This window comes from Copidosoma floridanum, unplaced genomic scaffold (assembly GCF_036245765.1).
Source record: "Copidosoma floridanum isolate Cflo_tuat_1 unplaced genomic scaffold, Cflo_Japanese_pri ptg000006l, whole genome shotgun sequence".
NCBI classification, from domain to species: domain Eukaryota; kingdom Metazoa; phylum Arthropoda; class Insecta; order Hymenoptera; family Encyrtidae; genus Copidosoma; species Copidosoma floridanum.
This window is the reverse complement of record NW_028321883.1, coordinates 5469991-5486400: the sequence shown is the minus strand read 5'-3', so window position 1 is coordinate 5486400 and position 16410 is coordinate 5469991. Positions and strand designations below refer to the sequence as shown.

The 16410-nt window shown below is 32.0% G+C and overlaps 1 protein-coding gene across 1 annotated transcript in view; it reads left to right on the top strand.

Annotated features, from left to right (window-relative positions):
- Sas10 (UTP3 small subunit processome component Sas10) overlaps nucleotides 1-16410 on the top strand; it is a 143181-nt gene that overhangs the window by 73136 nt on the left and 53635 nt on the right. Inside the window, exon 2 of the mRNA XM_089598543.1 lies at nucleotides 15688-16239. Coding sequence (XP_089454669.1) covers nucleotides 15688-16239 — 552 coding nt within the window. The remainder of the gene's footprint in view (nucleotides 1-15687; nucleotides 16240-16410) is intronic.

The following is a 16410-nucleotide window of genomic DNA, read 5'->3' as shown; positions in this document are numbered from 1 at the left end:
GAAATTAAGCTGTTTCATATATAATACAAGTGCAGTGGTAAGATTTAATTTGCGTTTGGTCCTCAACAATCTCGATTTTCGACGATTTTGTAAGAGCCCGTAACGCTCCGTTTTTTTGCTAAGAGCTCGTATTGCCATCTCGTAACAATACTAAACGCATTGTATCTTTACTGAGTGTTGGCTTATCGGCTGGAATAGTGTAGTATATAATAGTATGGAGAAGGCCCAAAAAATTCAAGTTTATTTGGGTCTCGGACACTAAAAAATTTTGTTAGGAAAATTAAAAACCTGGTTTAGGTGTTGGTCCATTCCGGCTCTCGAAAAATGCTGTTTTCAGTAGAATGACCAATATGTGTGTAATCGTGATGGAAAATATTGCCACCTTCACGTCGGTTCCCATCGAGTAATGCCAATAATAAATAAATAATACTTATATTTATACTATTACGTGAAACTTATGTTTACAAAAGTTTTTTTATTGGCATTAGCCAAGAGCAGTAGCGAAATTCAATGAAATCAAATGTTTTTTTTTTAATTATAAGGATTTTTTTTTCTTATTAAATGGTTGAATGTTGTATAATTAATATATTTGTGGAAAGGTATCCTTACAAAAAAAATTTATAAAAAAGGGAATAATAGACTGTCGTCCATAATCGAAAGCATAAGCGCAAAAGCGATTTATAAGGTCTTAACCGCTTAGCCATCGATGAGACTCATGACATCTGCATTATGAGCCACAAATATAGTGTTTGACCAGGTATGAGAGCTTAAATTGGAGATTATCATCGAAAATTTGTGTATTTATTTTAGCAAATGTTGTTTATATTATTTTTCTAACAAAAGATTATTGTTTTACTGTGTATTCCTCATTATTATGAACATTATTATTGACACTGTCAGTTTGCATTACTGATTTTTTATGGTAACATTGGTAACTGCTGTATTGGAGCGAACTTCACTGCCTTATGGAGACTTACTACAGCTGAGGGACGAGAGTATTTAGCATCAAGAAACTGGCTGCTTTGGTCTTTTATATTTGAAGATACATAATCTATATTCTGTGGCAAAATACTTTCACTATTTGCGATCCTTAAAATGGGAATTAACGCTTGTCACTTGTACGTATTTAATGATTTTAAATCATCTGACTGTTAAGGTCGTTTTTCAGGAAATTCGGATGGTTCTCTTCCATTACCAACTTTCTCACCAGCTTCTCTTTTCTTTCTAACTAAGAACTTATCAATTTTTTGGCCAAGCTGACATCTATTGAAGCTGTCAAGATTATTTTCAGTGTACTGATGCACTTGTTATCTATGATCATAGCCATATCCGTAAACTAGCGACAACCACGAAATTTAATGGAAGCTTTGACATCAATTTAAATTTAAAATCAAATCGCTAGCTTTCTTACATAAATTCAAAACTACGAGTATAACATACCATCGTAATGATAAAACGACAGACGTAATGAGCAAACTTACGACTATTAGGCCTCAAAAAAGAAAATGAAGTAAAAAAGGCCCCAATCCATAATATAGATATTGCGATAATAATCTCATACCTGCACTCCACTATTTATTTTCATTTTCCATACAGTTTAAAATGTCTATGTAAAAAAATTGCTATAAAAATAATAAAAATGTGAAAATGTAGGATCTACTGTTAAGTATGAAGACTCGGTATGCCAGATGGGAAGTTCTTCACATCTACTACAGATCTACCGCCCGCCGCTCCTACATTGAGTTATATTTCTCACTTATCAATTTCACTATTGTATTGTATTGCGTTTATTTATTTTATACATAGATTTATACCTTTTTATATATATTAATCCCGCGCACGATATACCGTGTGCTCACAATTCTCGTTCTTAAATCTAAAATTGTTACTTGTACTTCTTTATTAAATTACTATCCACTAATTTTACAAATATTACCATATTCGCTTTAATAACTCCTTAGCTTTTGCACGCCTTCACTTCTCTCACTCATTATCCATTATCTTTACCCCCAAAAATTATATTCAATGCTGGATCTAGCCAATTTCTTAAATTCCAGAATATATATTTGCGAATTGACTCTACTTGATCCCCTTCTATTAGTCTGATCAACTTTTGTGTAACAATCTCCTCAGTTTCTGTCAATCCTACTTCCTTTACTGCTCTAACCCATTCGATAATAATTTTTTTTCTATCTTACAAGAAATGATATGCTGTATAGTTTTCTCCTACACACCCTGCAAGTGCTATCTAGAAATCCCTTTTTGCCCGCTTTACCTACACTCTCACATTTGAGTCTCGTCCATTGCTCCTGTACGTTTTCTCCCCATACCTTCTTTTTCCAATAATCTTCCATTCCTAGTTTTTGTTGATAAATTTATAAAAATCACAGTATTCTGACCTCTCAATTCTTTGCCAATCTAATTGTACCTTCTGGTTTTCCTTAACTTTTAACCCCTTTGTCATTTTCTTTCTTAGATCCCACCTCTCAAGAGTATCTAACACCCCCTTTCATCCCACTCCAGTTTCTTTAAATGTTTTTGCTATCAGCCTCCCTCAAGTTGAAGCACTTCTATTCTCAAGCCCATTTAGTTTCTTTTAAACAAATTTCAGGCCATCTATTATCATTCATCTCTGCTATCTTTATCAAAAAATCTCCTGTCGTCCTCCTAGTTTCAATTTCCAAACTTTGCCTATCCGCTTCCCGTCTCCAGATATACGCCAGAGTATTCTCATTTATCCCCTATGTCATTTTTACGAATTTTCCTTGTACTTTTCAATTTGTTCTCATTTTTTCCACCCCCCCCATATCTCTACTCCACTTAAACAGCCAGCCTTAACTACTGTATCTAGTAAATACAGTCTCTCGTTTAAACTATATAGCTTTGCTCTTTTCCATACCCCTCATACTGCATTTATTATTATTCCAACCTTATTTGCCGTTTTGATGACATGCGTGCTTAATGCATTCTTTGTCGAGAACCAATAGCCCAGATACTTACATTCATTTACAACTTATATTATCTCATTCGTAAATCTAAATTTTTAACTTTCTTTGTTTTTCCCCCTTTTTCTAAATATTATTATTTATGTTTTATGTATGTTTACTGCCATCCTAATTTTCTCTTCATACTTTTGTAGATTATTTAGCATGCTTTGTAAGCCCTCCCTACTTCCGGTCATAGCCACGTCGTCTGAAAATTTTCAAGCTGAAATTCCTTCCCTCCCGATGACAATCCCTTCCTCATTTTTTGCTTTCCATTTTTCTTCAATATTATATATATATATGGTGGCTAATTGTTGTATTTTTTTTACGGCCAGACGCGTGTGCGCATTGTCTTATCACCTTTTCAGTGCCTTCTGCTATCCGCCTTTGTCGTTGCGTCGAGTGGGTTGACGTCTATATTAACTATATCGTTGCCCGATTTTTCACTTTCTCTTACTTATCGTTTACCGCATCATCTGTTTCTCGTCTTTTGTGTACGTGTACTCAAAATTACCACTACGTGCTTTTTTTTACTAACTTTATTTCAAGTTCAAAGTTACCTGCAGTTAATGGTGAGTAAATTTTCATGACTATTGGACTGCTACCTTGAAAGTCTTGCGCTCTATATGAAAAAGCACATATTCAATATATGTACTGGAAAAAAAAAAATAAAGTATCGTTTGATGAAAGTTCTTTTTTAGTGTACTTTGAAGAACTATAAAAAAAATGTGTTCTTTAAGCATTCACTATTGAATTATGCTTAAGTATTTTTGTGGTCGATCGGACAATACAATTCCTCAAAAAAGTACATCTATATTCAGTATATACGTTGACATACATGCTGAAAGAATCGAAACGACCGAAAGACTGAGAACGAAAAAAACGTACCCATTATTGGGCACGTTTGATTATCCATCGTTCGTTCGTTCGCACTCCATTAGGACCTCGGTGTACCTATAGGACCAATGCTTATGAGGAACGCACGGTTCACCAAGTGATTCATTTTTTCCTATGTCAACCTATATCAACCTATTGAACAAACTTTCCTATACGAGGTGACGAAAAATCGAATACGTCACTCGGCTGTAAGGTGGCTGATGGACGGCCGCGTGATGTCGCCCTTGACTTCGCCTCGGGCGACAAACTCCACGTGGCTGTACATCAGCCACTTTACTGCCCCGTGACGTAATGTACTAATAAGAAACTTTTATAATTATTTGCATTTAAAGCAGATTATAAAGAAAATAAAACTAGTCTTGTCTTTTGCAGGTTAAAAAATTAAAAACATGTATATTAAGCTTAAAGCAGTAAATTTGCTTAAAAACTGTTCGCTATTCACCAGTATAATTGTATGAAGGGGGAAAACTCTTGATACTTAATTTACCATTAAATGTTGGAAGCGAATGGGAACGTTGAATGCTCCTTATACTATTGCAGAAGGAATATTAAGATCCGAAAGAGTTATAAAAATGGGAGATTTATTTCAATACTTCCTTATTATTACATGTATTTTAACCAAAAACTGTTTTACATTGCACGAAAACATTGTCTACAGATGTATTTTTTTCATTTTCTGAAACAGCATAAACCAAAAATAATTGTGGAAGTTGACGCGCGAAGTTCGCAGGAAGTGGGACCTCACTACTATATATCACTTACTTAATATAGTTGTAAGATCAAACTCTTTTTGGCCCCCTCACTTCCTATCTGCCCTTCTGTAATTAAAGAGTCAATTCGTTGCAGTTGTATGTGTTCTGCTTGATCGGCATTTTTTTAAGATTCCTCTCGTCCTTTCGCACCCCCCCTCCGCGTCCTTCAAAAATTCGATTGATTTCTCCTGCAATTCATATAATAATCATTTTTCTAAAATTTCAGTGCCTTCCCTCTAACTCTTCTGTGCCCAAGCCCCTTTCAAGAACATAAAAAAAATTTTCACACTGAAATCAACCTCCCTTAAAAACTTTATATAAGTTTTTAAAGTTGTAAGTTTTTTATTAGTCTCCTACAAAAACTTGTAGCTTTGTTTGATTTGAATATACAATATTTTATTTTTATTAGAATGTGATATTCCACTGCTTATACTAAGATCGAAGTTTAAAAATTTTTTCAAATACTTATTTCAATATTATAGATCGTCTTTTACGATAAATTTAATAATCGAGTTCTTGTGAAAAAAAATTGTTTAAACATTTAAATTTTTAATACTCATGTTACTGTACTGCATGAGTACAAAGGTGCATGTAACTGTTCAAAATAAATTAAATAACTATTTTATTCAAACCATAATCTCAAGATTTCTTTACATTTATCATCAGTATTAATAATGTTGGATAATATGTAATATAAAAAATATGAGTTCATTACTTCGGGGACGTTAGCAGGCGTGTTGAGGGATATCTAAATTTAGTAGTTGGGCAACATGAGAGATGCTGCCGGTAATTATGGGTGCGTTGCTTTACTCAGTTAAAAATTTACAGCTATAATTATACCTATAAATTATAGCTATAATTATAGCTATAACCACCTATAAAACAGCTATAATAATTTATAAAATTCAGATATAAATATAGCTATAAATTACAGCTGTTAATTTTTCACAAATTTTGAATAAAAATTTGTTTAAAATCAGACTTTATAACATATATCGATCAGTATAGATGGTATCATCCGTGTGATAACAGTAAAACTGAGGGCCTAAAGTATTTTTAAACAATTTTTAAAAAACTTGAAATTGTATATGATTTTTGTTTTTTTTTCTACTTATTCAAAAATACTTCAGGTCCCCAGTTTTGCTGTTATCATACGGATGATACCATCCTATATATTTATGATATAATTATAGCTATAAATTATAGGTATTTTTATAGCCATAATTATAGCTATAAATTATAGGTATATTTATAGCTATAAATTTTTGACTGAGTAGGAATGTCGACTAGCGTGTCCAAGAGTATCGAGCTGAGTGGCTGGACAAGACAGGGGGTGTTGTGGGTAAATATAAGTGTGCTTTCTGGGAGACTTTGACTAATATATCCAAGAGTATCTGACTGTAATATCTGAACAACATATGAAGGGCAGTGGGTAAGGTTAAGAAGGGTATATTCGGACAGTTTTTAGAGGAAAGAACTAATATCCTTTGTCTACAATAGTTTGGCATTGATACAGTAAAAAAATCGTTTTTACACTCAAATAAACTTTTTGTTACTGAATATAAAAAAAAAAAGAATTATTGTTTTCACTAAAAAAATAATTAAATAATTAATTTGAAGAGTTGACGTCGTTTGCGGCTGAAGTCAAACATCCTATGATAAGGACCCTTAGGAGCGGATAAAGTAATCGGACACGGGAAGGCATTACTTGGACAGAAATGTTAATCAGATAAAAAAATATCACCTTGATTAGGTTATGTATGCGTTAAGGGAGTTGGAGCGCAATTTACCTAACGATGAAAACGTTTCAAAAAAATATACATGCTGTAAGTAAACATTGTATAGATGTTGTCATCAAATTTGAATCACAATCGCGTCTACAGATTTTGAGAAAAAATTTATAGTTTCCCTTTTTCGTTATTTTTAACTTTAACATAAAATCAAATGTAAGTTGTCAAAAAAGTTATAGAAAAATACCTATTACGCTGGACTTAGCAATAAAAATGTTTTAAAAACTGATGTGTCATTTATGACAACTTAATTGATACACGTGCAAAGTTTCAACAAAATGGCGTATTTAGTCATGGAGATATTTGCTTGAAAGTAAACAAGTTTGTTTCCAGCTCGTCTGCTACATTCATGCGGGAGACAAAGACACACTGAGTATACTGTCTGCCGTCAGCTTAACTTTTTACGTGGCATGTTGGCTTTTCACAAAATCACTTCTAGAAGCCGTTATACTCAAAATTATGATCTAAAACTTGGTATAAGCCTTAATAAGACTTTGTACTTTAATGCTTTATCATTAAAATATTTAATTTCGAAAATTCATAGAACACTTATCAAAAGAAGATCAGATTGACCATTCCGTTCACTCCATATTTTTTATCTCCCATGCAAAAAGTATATAGGCTATTTTATTCATATCATAATAAACTATCTAGTTACCTTAAGGAACCTCTACCTTAAGGAACATACTGTAATTTTTTAAAACTATATTCTTCAAACATTAACGAGTACTGGCTATTTGAACACACATGCATTTTCTGTAATCAAGAGAGCGTACATTTTTGGGCTAGGTTAGTAAAACAGACTTCATCATGGCGCATTATGCCCATACACGTGCTCTTCTTCACCTCCTCGTGAGAGCGACTCAACTCCCTTAAACATAGTTACGCTTATTGTAACTTGATTACTAAAATAATTACCGCATGATAGTATAGTAAAAGTTCCGTATCGTGATCACTTATAATGCAGTTAAGTTCTTGGGGACTTTTTATGCCATAATTCTGTAAAAAGAACCGCGCATCATATATTTTTAGTGTCTCCAACTGCCTAATACAAATTTCAATGTTATGCAATATAGGATAATGTAGGACAACCTGAAATTAAAATGAGGAAGAATGACGTGTCAAATCATTTATTATTTGATAATATTAAAGATTCGCAATAAAAATTTATATTGTTAATTTAAATACTGACCTGCTGAGTTCCAGTATATTTTTGTTTACTGTTGCATACGTAAATCATTGTGCAATAGAATTAAACTTTACAGCTATTCAATTCTTAAGTGTCCAGATTTACCCTCCTTTGCCTTTCTCATTTTTGTCTCTTTTTTTTGTAAATTCCTATTAGCAATGTCTTCTTCTTTTTTAGTTTTTACAATCCTCAGTTGCTTTTGCTGCCACTCCTCAGATAATAAAACTCTACAAGTGGATTTTTTTTTCTTTTTTTGGTGATTTAAGGTAGCCGAACCAGTGAGTTTTGCATTGACTGTAGTAAATGTTCTTGAAAACTGTTTGTATTTCAAGTATTTACTGCAAAATTAAAATACATACGTGAATTCTGCGTTCTTATCCCTCTTATGATGAATCATATACTTACGTTATTTCTGAAAAAACTTACATGTATTTTCAATGTCTTGTAAAGCAGGACTTAATAACTTTTTAGTCTCTAGAATCTGGAGGAATATGAAAAGCTAATATTTTGGCTGGAGGTTTCTTTATGGGAGTAGATTCAAAAGTAGGCTGCACCTCTGATACGTGCGGCTTTGTAGCAATCTTTAAAAAAGTGTCAGGAACACTGTGTGTTATAAACACGTCAGAACCTATATCTTTAATTAAATTAGCTGTGGAAAGATTTACAAATGAGTGATCAATTGATGTTTGTTGTTGTTCTTGTTAAACTAGAGTATTAAATGATCTATAAAATCAGTTATTCTGGGTTTAGTTTTTTGTCAAGTAGTATCAACCGAAAAATAAGTTAAAAATTATCGGGTAGAGAAAATAAATTTTCTTTAAATATCAATCTTTGAAACAATTCTTTCGCGATTATAATTAAATCACTGTCTTCATTGTTAATTATGTTTGCACTTGTGATTGAGCTTACTGGGATTGAACAGTGTTATTGGAGCTGAAATTGTATACTATGCAATTGATTCGTTTAAAGGTATTCATTCTTTCACATCTGCGATAGCTTTATAAACATCGTCTGATTTGTACTTTTCGTACTCTTAATTGTGCTCTTCCATTTTTTTGCTGAAAATTATAAATAAATTGGTACTTACGTACTAACTTGTTTGGATGAAGATACTTAAAACTAAAACAACAAACATGTAAAACGGTATCAAAACACTTACACTACAAAATAACACTATGTCATCAATAACTTAATGCCATGTCATATTATTTCAACTACTACACTATTTCTACAGATTACAAAATTAAATTAAATTTACCATTTGCATACAGTTGACACTTATCTCATACTAGAGCGTTGGCACGCAGAGCGCAAAGGAGTCGAAGCCCCACTGGTATATATGTACATGTACTTACTTTAATTATAAACGGTACTGGATGATCAGATAAAAATGTTTTTATTAAAATCTGAAATTATAATTTTATTTTTCAAGGAAAAATATCTATCTATGGGTTGGACTAGCATTACATCCTTTTAGCTTTCAAAAAGTGTGATTAGAATTAACCTTTTTACTTAGCTTTAGATTTAGAAAGTAGTAGATACAATTTAAATGAATCAGAATAATAATAAAAAAAAGTGGACTTGATTATATGGATTATGCTTATATAATTTTACCAAAAGGCTTTGAAAATATAAGACAAGCCTACCTGATCTATTTTTATACACATTTTCAAGAAGTAACTTAATAGCTGAACGGGTAGATTTTTGTTTAATACTTCTCGTTGTAAAAAAAAGTTATCGAAGCATAATCGTTAAAAAATGTATAAAATCATTTTGCTGGTTTTATTTCTACAACTTAGAATTAAATTATTTTTATATGTGCTTTAAAAACAAACTAATTTGATAAATTATTGTTCTTATTTATGAAAAAAAAATATATCAGAACATTCAAAATGAGCTGCAACTATTAAGTTAGATAATAAATTACTATGATAGACGAACTTCTACCAAAGAAAAAAATACAAAAAAATATTATTAAGTATAATTATACCTATAGATTTTAACCAACCACAATTTTTTTTTTCAAATCCAAACAATTTTTCACTCTTGATTACACAACTTTATATTGTTCTAAAACTATCATAAATCATTATCGTAAATTAATTACGTTTTTTTTTTATACAGAAAACAGTTTTCTTTATTCTTAGCATTTTCCATGATAACTAAAAAATTTAAAGTTAAAAACAAAGGATTAAATTTAATAAAAGTAACTTTTATATTTTAATAAAAAGGATTAAAGAATTTCTGTATTTACATAGTAAATAGGAACACTAGCGAGGTCAACTGTGTAAGCGTATTTATTGTTTTTTGACTGAGCATAATTTTACCATTAAGTATTTGTGTTTATGTTCAATAACACAATTAATAAACGTATTAGAAATAAATAAGAAATCAGTGTTCCATAGCAATACATTAATGTTGGTTTGAAAATTTTTAACAATTACATTCAAAATAATGTTGTAATAAATTTTTACACCAAAATTTAATGAAATTGCCCAAAAAATATTTATTTATTGAAGTCGTGCAAGTAAGAAATACATGTTCTATTCATATTTTGAAAAGATAAAAAAGTACTGAACCTGGTATACAAAACGGAATAGGAGTTGTGAGGCTAAGGTACTCTGTGAGGGGAGAAAATTATGTTACAGTTTATTTTCATAAATTCTGCCTTATCATACGTAGTGCATAAGAATAAAATTTAGTAAAGTGTACCTATTAACATGTCATTACTTATTTACATATTCCATGAAACATCTTTCATGTTTTAGAATAAGGATGTATTTACAAAATTTTAATTGTACTTTGTTTAATTTTTTTTTTCAATTTTTGAAAAAATGACTAATCTACTTGAAGTACTAAAAATAACATAATGAATTTTTAAAAGGCATAGCTTTACTGTATTCGAAAAATTAAATGAGTAAGTTGTCTGATTTTACGTAGGCTTTTAAGTTTGCAAAGTTGATATTACTATCACATTTTTACCTGTTGCTGTGTAAATTTTCATAAAACGCTTTGAAAATTTAACATGCTTTTGTTGATTATGATTACAATCGTTCAAAAAATTTTTGTTGCATATCCGTTTATTTTTATTTTTAAAGCATCTAAAAAAGTCTTCAAAAAATTGTTAATGTGAATGTATATTTATGTCGTCTATTTATGATGTGTAAGTATGTGCACTTCTTATTGCGTGTGTGTGTTCATTCATTTGCGTGACCGTATGACTTAGTGTCTTATGCTGGGAGTTAATTGACTCGTTGTCATCCTTCAGTAAACGTACAGTGACACCCATCATTATATAAAGATTTATCGTAACATGTGGCGAACGAGATTCAAAGAACTTATGTTACATAGAGCTGTGCGCATGTTCGTACACCGATCGTAGCATTTGTCAATAAAAACGCCGTCTAAGATCACCCGAGTGTGTTATATCCTACTGTCATCTTTTAATAGAGAAACTTACGTGGTTTTTTTTCATATCACTTACGGCCATCATATACTTATTGAAAATAAAATAGTATGGTCAGTAATTACTGTCCGAGGTATCATTTTTTAATTATTTATTATTAAGATGATAAATAGTCATTGATTTTCATCATTTTCATAGTTTTGATATTAAACGTCATACCTAGTTCAAGTTTCAAATGTCACTTCTGATGTTATCGCCTACCGCTCGCTAGGTAGCGACCACTCACTGCAAGTTCTAAAGCGATTTTTACTGTATAAGAGTTACTATGTGGCATAGCTACATGCCTGCTTAACTCACAGCTAAATGGTGGTCACGTCACTAGAATATTTCCCCTGGAAGGAAATTAGAGGCATGGTAAGTCAGTTTCCCAAATACTTCTTTACAGAGCCAAAAATACTCCTACTCTCCTTAGATTTTTTCCATTCCGTCCAACAAACCAGAACCGCAAACACTAAACCAAGCGCCTTTGTTCTCTGTCGTCTAAACCTCCCCAAGCCTCTTCTAACTCTTAAAATTTTTAAAGACGTATACCCCACGAGGTATCTTCTAACAACCCTTTGGTACAAGTCTGATGTATCCAAATGAAAGAATTTACATTCTGATTATAGAGCTACAGAGCACAGAATTCTGTACACTTCGTTATGAGTAAGCCTAATTTATCTATCGTCATCCGAAATTTCATTTTTTAGATTAACTGCAGCATGATAACCCACTTAAGTCTTTGTGAAATTCCTTTAAAAGGTATACACCATTACTCATTTAGTTTATTAACTACTCAGATTCATTTGATGAATTCACCTTAAATTCTTAACATAAATTGAAAACGAATTCATTAAAAATGTATAAACTCAACATGTTATATCTCAATAATAAAGTTATTTGTGAATTTATTAAGAATTTTCTGAATTGAAGAAAAATATAACAATCATTTGAGAAACGAATGCAATCATCAGGTGTACAATTAGGGCCCTTCTCTTAATAACTAGTAACTCTACAAACTCTACCATAAAGCTAAGGAGTACTTGAGGTGCTGAAGCAGTTCTGTTGTATTTAACGTAAAGTAATAGTACATTACATTACGAGGGATGAAACTCATTGATCCGCTCCTGGCGGTGAAGTTGTCCCCTGAGGCGAAACTGAGGGGGGCAAACCACCCACACCGGAGTGGATTATCAATGAACGTCCCGTGTAATGTATACTATTTTTCTTACGGCTTTGGCCGGAAATTCATGGTTCATTAGCCATCAGAAAACAATTGGCTTCAGTGGTAATAGGTTCTGTTTAGGGAAAAAGTGAAGGGCCTATATCATATACTAACATTTAAGACCCGAGCGAAGCGAGAGTTGTTAGTCAGCAAAAGAAGTTGGTCAGAACAACTTAATTTTATTAAAAATCCTTAAAATTTTATTAGGTTCTAAATGACATCTTAAAAACTTTATTATTTAATAAACATTTTTGCATATCAACAGCATTCAAACATTATACGCTAATATAATTATTTCTTAGACTCCTGGGCATCGATTGCTGTAAAAGTCACATGTTTGATTTTCATAAGATTTTTCAACAATCATTTAATCATTGTATCTGTATTCAGATTGAGGTTAGAAATTTACTACGTTTCATATTACCGACAGAGATAACATGCATTACACGACAAATTTATGGTCATATCTGAGTTTATCGCTTGCTCTATGTAGAAGTTTTCTCACAGCTCGAAAAAATAAATAAACGTAGTGTAGGTGAGTACTTAAGAGCATTTTTGAACTGCTGCTCGCTCTCTCTCTCTCTCTCAAGCAAGGAGAAAAAGAGAGCAGGGAGTTTTTCTACAGACCCCTCTACGCGATATAGATGTCGCAGAGCTTTATTATAACGTATGTTGTTTAGAAGTAATGATTAAATTTCATCCAATATTATTACTAATATATATATATATATATATATATATATATATATATATATATATATATATATATATATATATATATATATATACAGGGTCACGATAACAGCCTACTGGCCTAGTCACTAGGGCCACCTACTCACCACCTGTGTGGGGGTTAACTGCTGCACTAATTTACCAATCACTTAACTAATGTCATACCCATGATACCATAGACACAGTAGGAATATTTTCGGTGAAACACCTTGCTTGTTAAGTTGACCCTATCGGCAGCACTAGTGCGTTGGGTTCACTTGCAATTGTGTAGCCTTTCCCTGGAAAAGACTCAATTTTTCGGGACGTCCACTCCTCGCTGGTTAAGCCAGCGCTGTCTGCCAAAGCATCAGATCCAAACTAGTTAACATCTCCGAAGGAGCCCCATGTTTCACGGACCACTCTCACCTGGCATCAGTTCTGCTAATCACTAACTATAGCCCTAATACTGTTTCACATTCTGCCAAGCCCAGAGACCCGTGGGGCAAAGAAAAAAATTCCACGGAAAAACGTGCCCCGAGACTGCCTGGGCTTTTTATAGGAAATTTTTCCGATGAAAACAGTTTTTAAAAAAATCTGCATTTACTGGGAATTGAAACTACTACGACCCCTAGTACGGTGTTGTGTCAGTACCAAACACACTCACCACTGAGCCAACACCAATCTTTTTATCCAATATTATTATATTCAGTTTGTTATCCATTTTTATACATAAAGGTTATGATAACATGTACATACAACACATAACGAATTAATTGTATATTGTGCAAAAATCGCAACAAATAAATTTTTTGTAATTTGCTCCAAACCTATTATAAATATGATAATCAGGCTTTTTTAACTTGTAGATAGTAGAAATCTGAACAATTAAGACTACTTGGATTGAATTTGGTAAACAACCTACGCATGTATTAAAAAAGTGGTGTCAGAATTTCCTAATTATTCATTTATTTTTAATTGGAAAAGTAAAAAGATTACGTATGTAGAAATTTTTGGTCATATGTCTTTTATGGTCCCTAATACATAATTTAATTTACATAAAATAATATTCATTGGTTCAAAATAAATCGTAATTGTTTAAAAAAAAGCATTAAATATTTAATGGTATTTTGGAAAGTTGTTTATAAAAAAGCATTAAATATTTAATGGTATTTTTTTAAGTCGCCGTCAAAAATGATGCTATGTACGTAGTCTTTTTTTTTTTTTTTTTTTTTTTTTCATTTTAGACCGTCAAAATGGTGTCCGAAAAATGTGCTACTTCAAAGGTATGGTTTTTTTTTCAATAACAAATGGCTGTAGTATTATGCGATTTTTACCGAAAAGTAGCTGGTAGTTTTACGTTACGTGAAAAAAAAGTTGCTGTAGACTTTCACGCTAAAAATCACAGGTATACATAATTCTATGATCACATTTTGTGAATTTATAAATTGGGATGACAAAGCTGCGGTTGGAACAGATACACTCTTACCCAAAAAAAGTGAATCATTTTGGGCAAAAGCAGATTTGATGACTTTATTTGACGTCCAGAGCAAGCAGTGATCGAAAAGTCGATCAAAGAACTTCAAATTTGCGAAAGAAAAAGACTGTACCTCTGTTATTTATCATTGGATTTTCAATTTTTTTTTTTAAATCTTAGGTAGCGCAAGAATAGTACAAATACAAAAATTGCGGCAATGTCTTGTTGCCTCTTTAGACTAATACGCTAAATCCAGACAGCATTTAAATAAAAATATGTTCGTGTGAGGGAAACTGTCGAAGTAACCGTTGTGGATGTCGCAGGCATGGTCTTAAATGTTCGAAGCTGTGCTCTGGCTATCATGGAAAAATCTGTGAGAACAATAGAATAGTAATGTCAAAAAGTGAGCTAATAAATACTGATAGCCATAAGAATAATTGTAATGAGCATGTGTGTGAAATTATGGATAAGATGTATAAATGTACGAATGCCAATATGATTGATATATCTGTCAAAACGACCACCATAGTTATTGTATTCATTCGTTATCAGCCTGTTAGCCCAGAAAACGGACTTAGTTCACAAAAAAGCTAATTGACTATTTACACTTAGAAAATTAAGTTACCAATATGTTGTTCAAAGTTATATACAGGAGCTTACAAAAAATGTTTCCACGTACAAGAATTAGCTGACAATATTAGCGCTTCCCATGCATACTGTATTTTTTTCTTAAGTACTACAATAATATTACAAAAACACTAAGCTTGACTAGCTTTAATTATCGTCTAATTTTTTTTTTTCTTTAATTTAGATTCCAAACATTTAAAGTTCTTAGCTACAAGTTCAGTATATCCTACATTACACAATAGGTTTCTGGTTTCTATCTCAGCGAATTTGAGACTTAATATACAGCCGTTCTCCCAGCCTTCACAACCACCCAACGTATGCTTAATGGTTCCTGAATTATTTTCGCACAATACACACACCCTCTCTGCCTTTTTCAACCAATAATACCAAACGTTTCAAAATTACCACATCTCACCCTCGCAATACATTTATATTCATACCTTTTTTACAAAATTTTGAATATTCATTATTTAACTAACAAGTAGTACTCATTTCTTGTGTTGGCCTTTCAAGTTCTCAGAGAAAAAAAAATAACAAAGACAAAATTGTACTGAAAGTCTTAACTTAAATAAAATTATTTTATGTCCCTGTAGCAAAAATAATGAAAAAACATACATACTGGCCCGATGAAGCAATAGTCAGTGCAGCCATCGACTATGAGGATACACTTTTACATAACAACAAAATATTGAGAGGAAGTGAACAGCCAGAAGATTTAAAAAGTTATAATAGTGAAGATGAAGTTATGACATTTAATGACAAAGATAGAAAAATCCAACTCATAACCTCTAGCAATGAAGATATTCACGAAAATTTTGTTTTTCCCAATGATAAAGCATGGGGTCAAAAGAAAAAAAATTACTTTTCGACTGATTATGTTGATGCTGACTACGCTTCTGCTAGTCGAGTAGATACTATTAATGCCGAGTTAGAAGAAAAAGAAGCTAGAAATATTCAAAAACGTTTAGCTCAACAACTTGATGAAACTGATTTTGGTCTAGACACGCTTAGAGGATATGACTGTGCGTTAAATAAAAGTAATGAACAAATAAAGACCAACATGGATCAATTTAATCATAGACAAAAACACGAGTTCTTAAAAAACGAGTGTCCAGAGCTCGCGCCTTTGATTGCGGACAGCAAAGGTAAGATTTCTGTTTCATATTTAGTATACTTTTCCCTTTTTGCTTCTGAACACTTCTATATTGCATGAACTACTGCTACTGTAATCATTATTTATAATATTACTGTTCCATTTTGTGCAGTAATTTGAAATAACGCCACTCACACAGAAAAAAAAAGAAATGTAGGAAAAC